The sequence below is a fragment of the Phoenix dactylifera genome, chromosome 2 (assembly GCF_009389715.1).
Source record: "Phoenix dactylifera cultivar Barhee BC4 chromosome 2, palm_55x_up_171113_PBpolish2nd_filt_p, whole genome shotgun sequence".
Taxonomy (NCBI): Eukaryota; Viridiplantae; Streptophyta; class Magnoliopsida; order Arecales; family Arecaceae; genus Phoenix; species Phoenix dactylifera.
This window is the reverse complement of record NC_052393.1, coordinates 9,935,769-9,946,562: the sequence shown is the minus strand read 5'-3', so window position 1 is coordinate 9,946,562 and position 10,794 is coordinate 9,935,769. Positions and strand designations below refer to the sequence as shown.

Below are 10,794 nucleotides of genomic sequence, written 5' to 3'. Positions count from 1 at the left end.
TCAAAAGATTAAAAAAATAAAATAAAACCTCTAAACAGTTTTTGCTTTTGGATGGTCATGTAACGTTGAGTAGCAGAATAGGTAAGTCAAAAAATGTCTCTCGCTATAACTCATTAATCGATCATAAACATGTGCCTCGAGTTAGCTTCCCTAATAGAATTACCAAACATAGCTCATAATCCGAAGAAGAAAAATGACATTCGTTGTATGTTGAAGAGCACTACTTGAACCACATAATCCTTTATTGATAATGCTTTATAATGCCAATACAACTTGTTGCAATAATTTAGCCCAATCAATTTTCACTCAGAAGGCATGTCCACAATTGAAATTGATAAATATACAAGAGCCGGGGCTTAATTAAATCCCACAAAGAGCATAATAAATATACTTCTCCAAAATTTGTAATATTTGGAGGACGCCGGGGCATAATTAAATCCCACAAAGAGCATAATAAAGATACTTCTCCAAAATTTGTAATATTTGGAGGACTCCTATTCTACACTTGCTTCATAATTTATAAGGTTAAATATCCTATTCAATCATTTCCCTTCCCCATTTGTCATTCTACCTTAGTTTGCCTGCAACAAGGGAGTCAGAAACTTGTTCCAATCATGGCATCCTTTCACTTGGATATTGCTATCAATGTGAAAGCTATTTGTGTAAAGCACTAGCTCATAGTCGAGATAAGCATTGACTTGTTCTTGTTCTTTCATTGCTTGAATCATGTTTGCCCGAATGCTTGTTTCTTGCATCTGTGGAGGGAAAATTCCAGTTAATAACTCGAGGAATTTTAGATCTTGGATTCAAGTAAGGTTAAACTCAAAAACAATGACTACCCACCAAAAGAATGGAAAATGAAAGGAAGGACAATTGTATTGAATCTTTATATAAGATGGCTAACCTCAAAGCATGAATTTTAAGAAGGCCTAGATCTTTTTGGAACCACATTGATCGCAGGTTAATGTTATATAATGAACTAGACTTATAGATAAAGAACAAAATATGGTCTATTTTAATAAAAGAACACAAATGCGTGATAAACTCAAATGCAATATCCTAATTCTCAAAGTATATTATGTTATGGGTATTTTTGGATTGTCCTACATAAAGAGCAAGCTATCATATTATTTCCTTCTAACTAATCATCTCAAGAGAATTTTTCATGATTGTTAGTGATTTAAAGTTTTGAACTTCATTTTGATTGAAGAAGCATTAACTAGATGCATGAAGTAATTGCTTACACATAGACATGATAAAAAAATTTAAAAAAAAAACAAAATAGTTGTGTAATTTGTCCTAAATTATCAAAGTCTACATTATAACTACCAAAACAGCTAACCTCTAGTGAAGTGATAACTTCACTAATCTTCATTAGTTCCTCCAGACCTTCTATTTCTTGTCGTACTGTACTCACTAGCTCGCAAAGCATAGAGCTTATATTCTCAACCTGCTTGAAAATGTGATGGAGAATAGGGTGAGAAGAGGCAACATAACAACAAACTACGACTTAAGATAAAAGCCGACAATTCAATCATGTAAAAATCAAGCAACCTTGCTAAATTCTCATTATAGATGATTTACATAAATTAGGAACTATGTATAAAGAAACTAACTACGTTATGCTGAGTTAGATTTAGGAAGGGATGCTAAATTCAGACTTGGTATAAATGACCCAAGCTCACTGTCATCTCGTATTTACCTATAAGTACTAAATGGAATCTCAATGAACTTTCATGGTTAGCTTGCGCTTGTAGGTTAAATGTTTAATGCTAACAATCACCTTGCATTTCTATAAATGAAGATTGTAATTTTTTGTAAGAAAAAAGAGAAGAAAAGATAATGACTGAGTGCAACCCAAATATCACATGCATAATGCAAGATTGGATGTTTAAGAAAAATGATTTGATATATAGCCTCAAAGACATTATATATAGTTCGCTAAACATAGAAAATACTTAAGAGAAGAAAGGCCAAACCTTGGAATAAAATATCCTGGCGTTAGCTTCTGTTTCTCTCATAATGTCCATTGCTATACAAGTATATCTATGTACTGAGATCATGTTGGCCTGCACACAACAGAGAAAAAAATAGACAAATTGCTGTCAAACAACAGCAGCAGCAACAAAGGGAAATGAAAATTTGACCAGTGGTAACCATGCTTCCAATAATCGTATGGTCTTGCCTATTGAGTGATTAAAATTCAGCCCATATAATAACAGATAATATCATCATTGCACAATGTCGCAAACTATGGATGGAAATATGTAGTATGATCAATTATAGAGTTTAGGAATTAGAATAGGAATACAATTATCGAAATGACTCACTCACCCCTAGATGTTGCTGACTTGGTCTAAACTCAAAATGCTAATAAGAGCTCTCTCTCTCTCTCTCTCTCACTCTGAGATGAACCTCAACTAACTTGCACAATGATGAGTTAGGCCAGGTAACAAAAGAGAACCAAGTGATTTGAAATTCTGAAAGAAGAGCAGGCCTAGCTAGATCTAAATTTTAAATAATTTGAAGTCAGCTTGGTTGGTATAGATGAAGCATATTATATTGTATACATGCCTGTGAAATAAAGCATGTCTCTTTACCCGAGTAAGTTGTGTGGAAGTCTAATCTAATATATTGTGTAATATTAGATAATTCTTTAGACCAATGAAATTAGATACCTGTGCACCCTCAGTCAAGGGAATTGCAAGGCATATGGTTCCCAAGACCCTCCCTAATGCAGCAGTAGCTTCAAGGTGTCTTTTGGCATGTGGTTCCCACTGCTCTAGGAGCCGGATTTGAGGGCTAAGGATCCGAGCCACCTTCATCTTGTGCTTTCGCCTTTGAATCAGGATCCTCTTGGCTGCTACTATATTCCGTAGTTCATTCACCTTCAACCATGCATAGAACAATTTCTTCTGCAAAGAAAGAAGCATATACATTACTACTATTGACTGTGCTCTTTGAGCTGAAATTTCTCCAAAAAAAAAGAACCATCTCTATCCTGGTTTGTAGCCTACACCATTCCCTTATACATGGAGCTCACACAAAGACTTGAGGTGTCTTGTGTGCACACAGCACGCAGATGATTTTTCTCATTCTCATCACACTCGCACAGTTCAATATAGGAGGCCCAAAGTAGTGCAGAAAGTGAGGTGCAACATTGGAGGAAAAAAAAGGGTTAAACTGTATAATTTGCATTAAATTATGAAATAAAATTAAAAGAATAAAAGTTATTTTTTTGACTGCATTTGTTCGTCTTATTTAATGGTTTGAATAACTTTCCATTATGAAATTTAATTTAAATTAGGTACCATTTTTTATTTTTTATTTTTTGGAAAACATCTTGTAAGATGAAATACGTTTTGCAAGTTAGCTTCAAAATGATGGCCTTCTATAGGACGGAATCTACTTAACCCCAATATTGGTTGTATATGAATTTAACTTCTACCTAGTTGTATGTTAGGTGTATGAGTTGATGGCGATGTAAACCTACCACATAAAAAGGGGGAAAAAAAAGAAAAACGATATGACCTTTTCGTGGGAACAATGCTCAAATAAATCACGAGAATGATGACTGAAAACCGCACTTAGATGACAACGATGTTTGGGAAATATATGTCCAAAATATTTTTGTAAAAGCAATTTACTGCAAGATTCTTGATAGAATGTTAGAGATCAGCACATAAGAAATTGTAAAGATTTAGAATGTAAGGCAGGATCATCATAATATGATTCCGCGTACCACACTCATGTCAAAAAAGAGATGCAGCTAATTTTGTTTAGCAAAAAACTATTAATTAATATTATAAATTTTATTATATACGTATTAATGATCAAAATATATGCATACCTAATTATTGACATAATTTGAAAATAGTGTATAAAAATACTTTTGGCCCATTCGAATATACCAACCTATTACCCATTAAACAAAAAAAAAGTTCTTGTTTTCTAAGGAATGTGATGCATTTTGTTTTTATTGGGTGTATTCATACTCGTCAGATATGAATCATCCGTTCTAGCAAAAAAAAAAAAAAGTTTGATGCAAATAAAGGCCTTCCCCGGTACAATAAAAAATAATCATATTCAAGGCACAAATGTCAAAGCCCATTGTGTATTGAATATGGTATGATATATTGTAACATATCAGTTGGTACCCGACGCACCGTACCAGTCCGGTACCGGTGGCCAGGTGTACTGCGCACTATATCGTACCAACACTATAATAGTGTGGCATTGGTACGGAGTTCGAAACTGTACCGTACCAGTCCAGTACCAATAGTCAAGTATATCATGTAATATATCGTATCGATACTATGATAGTGTGGCACTGGTACGGAGTTCGATATCATACCGTACCAGTCCGGTACCAATGGCTAGATGTATCGCATACTGTATCGTACCGATACTATGATAATGTGGCACTGATATGGAATCGGATACTATATCGTATCACTCCGACACCAGTAGTCTGTATCATACCGGCAGCACTGGTATTCAAAGCAATGTTGCTCTTGGGTTCCGGATAGCAGATTGTGGAGGATACGGGGAAGTAGCAGAGGAACAAAACACGCCCTGCGACATCCCCCGTATCCCAATAAATAGTACATGTTATAAACGATGCGCTCCATAAGCCGCCGCGTGGCCCTACAAGAGGATCCAAGCAAACGTACGGCGCTGATTCGCCGAGCAGTACATTCGACTGTCCAGAACCCAACAGCAAATCCCAAAGCGCTACGAACGCCCGGCTGGCTCTCACCTCGGCTTTAAACTTCGTGCACTCGATGGCCGCCTCCGCTCGCGCGTTGGCGAACCTCCACTGCAGCAGCCTCGCCGTCAGCATCCTGAGCTGGTGCGCGGCCTCCTCCCTCGCCGAAGGTTCCTTCTTCCTCCTAAACAATCCCAACACGCCTCCGACTCGGGGCCTCCCTCTGCTCTCCGGCGACTCCCGCGGCGAGCGGCCCGGGGAGAGCGCCCAGGCCGAGGGGACCGCGGAGCAGGGCCGCACCGCCGCCCTCCTAGAGCTCCCACAGGATTCTGGCGTCGGGCGGGGGGGAGGGGACTCGCTGTTCTCCTTGGGGAGGCGGCGGGGCGTGGCGGCGTCAAGGGACGGCGGTGGCCGGGACTTGGAAGCGGACTTGGAGCGGGCGAGGTTGGGAGAGAAGGGCGGGTTCTCAGCGGCGGAAAGTTGGCAGAGCCTCGGCGTTCCGCTCCGGCTCCGGTGGAGGCGTGGCGACAGCGGCCTGCGGGCTTCCATTCTCTCTCCCTTCTCGCGCGGCATTTCGGACGGGAGCGCTTCGGGCGCTTTATGTTGCGATAATCATACCCAAACGCCCCTAGCTTTCGCGATATTTAATACAACGGATTGAAGGCCTAACGGAAATTAAGCTGAGATAAAGGAGGCAGAGAGGGGATGGGACAATGGGGGTGGCGGACTGGGGGCCACGTCGTAGGGTAGGTGAGGAAGAGTGCCCCACGACCTAAACGGGTCAATTAGGAGAAGAGAGCACGTTGCTGTAACTGAGAGAGAAAGATGTCAAAGCCTGGAAGAGCTGAAGTCTCGTTTTCAGTGGGATATGGAAGGGATGGAGGGTTCCTTTCTCCGTACCTAGAAAAGGCTGGACTGGAGATATAGCTCTCTGCACTAAGCTTTTGGATTTACTTCAAGGGATATTGTTTAGTCTTATTAATGTGACACGGGAATGCCATTGCCTTCATAAGCCTAGCCTGGGTCAGTGAGTGCATCTTACGTTAAGAGAAATTTGAAGGTTTTATTTAATATCATTGTGGTCCTGTTAAGTGGTGGCACTTCATATGGGAACTGCTTCCATTTTGGAATAGCAGAGCATTACTTTGAACGATGAATCAAAAAAAAAGTGATAACATATAAAATTTGCATTAGATGTCTTTAATAAGGTTGGCATGAGTTTTCTGACAAAACACAAAACAGAGTCCGGTCCAAAAACCTCAATGCATCAACGTTTTACAACCACATTAATTCCGTCATTGTTCTTCACACAATCACTTCCTTGTAAAATTTTAAGAAAGAGAAAAGTTCAAGAAATTGTTGTTTTTGGCCTCGGTGACGTTCATCGTGATTCATGAGTTGTTATAGTGGATAAACGCAACGAACCTTCCAAATTAAAGAAAAGAAAAAGCTCGCATAGAAAATATCATTCCATTGGATTATTGATTTGGCAAATGAAGAAGAAAATTGAAGATCTCAGCCATGCTTGGTTGTGATCAATATAACCAATGCAAGGTGCTATTTCCAAAGAGTGATTGAATTGGTGGCATCGGCAGCGTGAGAGGGTGCCACCCCATTTTTCGGATATTCAGACTATGATCAATGATGGCGTGGCCTTTCAGGCCCAGCAGGTATTCAAATAGGCTAACAGGGTCATGGATGGGTGGCCTCGTACGTAGCTAGTTGTTCTAGAAGTGCCTTATGGGTTGGAGAGAGAGAGTTGCTTATAACGCTCCGTGATTTATTATTTTTTGATTTTTTTGAATGTATTTGTACTAGAATTGTATGAATCATTTGGTTTAGCAAAGATAAAAAATGTGACAGAATTGGTGAAAGATGGACCAGAGCTATCCTCTATGGCCCATTATGCATGGGAGAGAGTTGGGTTTTATCGTAAAGTTCCGACTCTGGTGATCAGAAAAACTGGGAGGCTGTTACTAACTAAAGTGTTTTTCTTCAAAAAAAAAAAAAAAGGAGCTATTATACGTGGCCTGCCTCCTGATTGGACTCGGACCATGTACAAGAACGATTAAGATCGATCCCTGGAATTCTGGCGTATATAATTTTGGATAAAAATTCGTGGCAACATTTAAGGCTGCTTTTTGGGTGAAGTGGGGTAAGCTTTATATGCCCGTAGTCTTAATTAAATGAACTGGAAAAACTCTCGATTGGTAAAGTTTATCTCAAAAAACCATTAGTTAGGGAGCGCATCCTAGAATTGGAGGCATTGCATGGGCTTCTGCTTTCACCAATTATATCTCATAAAACCACCCACCATGGAAGCATTAGTTGGAGACACTGAAGCAGGCACAAACTGTGGTTAAAGGATCTGTGAGGGATTGGTGGAGGCATCACTTGTTACTGGGTTTCTTGAAAGGGGTCGGGCCGAGGCCTACGTCAACTGTGTCATCTCTGTGGGACAAAATGGAGGTCCCTGTGGAAAGAATGGTCTTGAAGGTGGGAGGGGGTTTTCTTGAAAGGTGAATCTCAGGCATGTCAAGGTGCAGGGTGCAAGCGAAGCTGGACTTTGGGCACTAAAAAAAGGTGCTAAAGGTGGCATCTTTTGTGTAGGTGCAAGCAGCCAAGCGCACGCAAAGGCGCACCTCAGCAAATCCTGTGAGATGCGGGTATCCAATATCCAAGTTACCACCCAGCTATTGGTCCCATTTGCTGCTATGTTGCAATGGAAGGAAAGGTGAAAAAAAAACAAAGGAGGAGGAAGAAAGAAAGGGAAAGGCATGTTTCCATCATTTTCTTCTTCCTTCTTCTCTCGTCGTCGTCTTCTTTTCTTCTCTGTTTTTTATTTTTTTGAAAGACAGGGATGCTCCAACCCCTGGTGCTGCTCCTGCTTCTTTTTTCCTCCTTTTTTTTGTTAAATTGGCCTATCTTGTATTAGGAATATTTTAGAATTGATATAGAATAACTAGGATTCATGAAATGCAAGTCTTCTTACATTCGATGTGGGATTGTTAAAACTCATAAAGACCTTGAAAGTTCAATATTTTCAAAAGATTATAATAAAAAAATTCAAAAAATCACAGAATACTCCGACATCTTTCTCATTGATATTCTTATTCCATCTTTTTATCAGTTAATCCTGGTTTTAAACATCAAGTCTGCTTCTAGCTCATCATATTTTTTCCTGTTTAATTGTTACCAAACATAGAATTCCGAGGTCTTGTTATGGATACCTTTTGTAACATCTTTTATTTTTACAATCTCGGTATTTTGAAAGTATGCAAGGATGAGTTCATTATATGTTTATATTGGGCATAGCTGATCATCGACCGGACTTGGACACAGAAAACATTATATTTTAAATAGATTTGGCCCAAAATTTGACTAAAAATAGATATAGTTTAGGCCTAAGGCTTGGTTCTGATCCGCTCTAAGATTAGGGCAAAGAATTAGGCACATTGTGCTGCTAACGGCATCTAGAGATGGTGATTTACAAATTTTCAAGAGCTTGAGAATGAAAGTGTAATTAACTGTTTCTATCTAATCTAGGCTCCTTGAAGTCTCTTCAGCAAAGGCTAGGACTAATTTTGATAGTCAATGTTTCATTTTAACAAATTGCTTCTTGCTTATATTCATTTTCCATTTCTCGAAGCGAACATTTTCAGTATCTTTCAGAACCAAAGTTTTAGATAAAGTCGACATGCGCAACTTACAATTTTGGATCAAGTCGACATAGTTCTGTTTCGTTTCATTTTTTCCACTGGTATCAATCACAGCTCATTGTTCAATCCTATTTGGCTCTTTTCTTGTGGTTAGCAGAAGATAGACTTATTTGGTACATGTGACCATTGTGTCGCAATCTTAGGTTACAATTTTTGGACGAAAAATATCTTCTCCTACATGTGGCTCTCCTGCAGCTGCAGAGAGTCAACATGTGGATGGTGATTGGTGTGGCCCATAATAGGTTATGGTAGATCTCGGACATATTTGGTTGAAAAGAGTTAAACTATAAGATAAGAATTGAAACGAGTGATTTTCATTTTTACCATTTGGTTGGAGAAGTTCCATTTCCATTTCGATTCTAGAAGGAAATAGAAATGCCTCAATCCCCCAAAACTCAATCTCTATTCTCCTCTAATATTTAAATTCTATTTTAATTTCGATTTTGGTTTCGATCACCAACCAAATACGCCGGAAGACCTGGCCATTCCAATTCCTATTCTAATCAATTTTGATTACGGTTGCAGACCAAATGCACCTCTAATACAACGGAAGATTTTAGATTTTTTAAGAGATTTTCTTAGCTCCTATGGTTGGTTAGTCCAGCTGAACAATTTGGGGTTCGGATTGACTGGGTCAATTGATGGACCCATTTGTCCCAACTTTCATATAGGTTGGTAAATTGGGCCTTTATTGGGGTTGCCATAACTGTGGGTTGCCGTGTTTGTTTGCTTTCTTCATTCCTTGTGTTACCTCATAGCTAAATAACAATACAAATGGGCAGATAACCCAGTTGTTGCACTATTTTCTCATTTTTGGTGTATCTGCATTTGAACAATATGGAAGGTGAAAAAATGATAAGAAAAAAAAATAAAATTCCATAGCATAGTCAGGTTTTCTAAGTTCTATTACTTTCAATATGGCGTGGAGTCCATTGTTTTTAGTCAACGTAAATGACAAAACTTCTACCAACTTGTCATGTTTTCTTGATTAATTCTAGGAGGCTTCAATTTCAAATCAAGAAAATGGTGTTGCCATTAGATTCCTTTTGCGAAAAGTAGACAGGTCTGTTAGCGGTGTCAACCGCAAGTAAAATAAAGGTGCGTGATTTCTGACTGGTGTCATAATCATAATAGATTAGAATCAGAACAAGAACGGTCATAAGTTTGGATACATTTAGTCTATGACCAAAATTAAAAAAATAATTAATTATTTTTTAAAAAACAATAAAGTAAAAAAGATATTTTTGAAAAATAAATTTTTTTAAGCAAATGAGGCAAAATAATATTTGAATATTAATAAGAGCCATGAGCCATGATTGAATTTTGGATGATTAGAATATTTGCATAAAATAGAAATAGAACTTCTTCCAATCAAACGGTTAGAGTGGAAATCACTCATTTTCATTCTTTTTTCGAAATCTATTTTTTCTCAATTAGACCTTGCACTGGGAGAACCATCTCATTGACCGCATGACTATGCATCATCATAGTTCATTTTTATCAATGATAATTTCCTGTATCTTCATGTTCTTCAGCTTCTATAACGACATATAACTTTTGGAACGAATTCATTACTTGACAACAAGGGAGTGGACTTAGCATTTAGCAGTAAGTCTAGAACTTAGCCAGCCTGGACGATTGATACTCTTCTCTACTTTGACATAATGAGTTGTAATCCTTCTTGGGTAATGCTTATGACTCTCGAAGTTTGACAGGCGAGTTACGACTAAAAAAACCTTGAGTCGGTGGTTCCATGAGTCGGTCAAAAGGATGTTGCGACATGCCTGCACAACATAAGTTGGCCTAGCCAATAGAAAACCATACGAACTAGACTCATATGAAAGGATCTCATCAACAATATAAATATTGCTAATTGTCACGTCTTTAGTTTTGTGTGTTTGTGTTTTTTTTTTTGGGTTGGGAGGGGCTAGGGAGACCAATTTAAACTAGGTAGAAGGATTTTTTTTTTTTTTTTTTTTGAACCAAACAAAGGTGGAAACTCTTCTTAGTAGAACACGATACCAACTGAGGTAAGTATACTTAGCACCATTTACTAGTTCATGGAAAAGAAATTTGGTCAGATGCGATGCCTCCAAGCAATACTTGATGATTTTATCCTTTGCTACTTGCATAAAAAGGTATGGTACGATTCCAATTAAAGTCAGCTCTATGGGTGGTGGGGAAGAAATGAAAAAGATGAGGATTAGCCGCCCTCTTTAGCCACTTTTGAAATATTTGAGATCCATGCCCTAGATGTGCATGTCACTAGAGCATCTCAGTTTATAATAAAAGATAGGCATGGAGAGTGAAGCCTTGTTCCAATTGTGTTATATAATTTATTTCTTTTTTGTAACTATTTGTGTAATA

At 38.4% G+C, this 10,794-nt stretch overlaps 1 protein-coding gene across 2 annotated transcripts; it reads right to left on the bottom strand.

Annotated features, from left to right (window-relative positions):
- Positions 1-221: 221 nt before the first annotated feature.
- Positions 222-5,273, bottom strand: LOC103705206 (QWRF motif-containing protein 7). Of its 2 annotated transcripts, none has more exons than XM_039120706.1 (5): positions 4,760-5,273; positions 2,679-2,915; positions 1,980-2,069; positions 1,343-1,453; positions 222-755 (listed from the first exon to the last, which is right to left on the bottom strand). In XM_039120706.1, the coding sequence occupies exons 1-5, from the start codon at positions 5,255-5,257 to the stop codon at positions 573-575; spliced, it is 1,119 nt and encodes a 372-aa protein (XP_038976634.1). In that variant the 5' UTR covers positions 5,258-5,273; the 3' UTR covers positions 222-572. The 2 variants fall into 2 exon arrangements, with proteins under 2 accessions (XP_038976634.1, XP_008787066.3); XM_008788844.3 differs by having other exon boundaries at positions 1,343-1,450.
- Between the last annotated feature and the right edge of the window lie 5,521 nt (positions 5,274-10,794).

Coding starts and splice junctions, on each gene's coding strand:
- LOC103705206 (XM_039120706.1), bottom strand. CDS start 5,257: ATGGAAGCCCGCAGGCCGCTGTCGCCACGCCTCCACCGGAGCCGGAGC. Junction 2,916..4,759: donor GCACGAAGTTTAAAGCCGAG/GTGAGAGCCAGC, acceptor CTTTCTTTGCAG/AAGAAATTGTTCTATGCATG. Junction 756..1,342: donor AAGTTATCACTTCACTAGAG/GTTAGCTGTTTT, acceptor TTCCCTCCACAG/ATGCAAGAAACAAGCATTCG.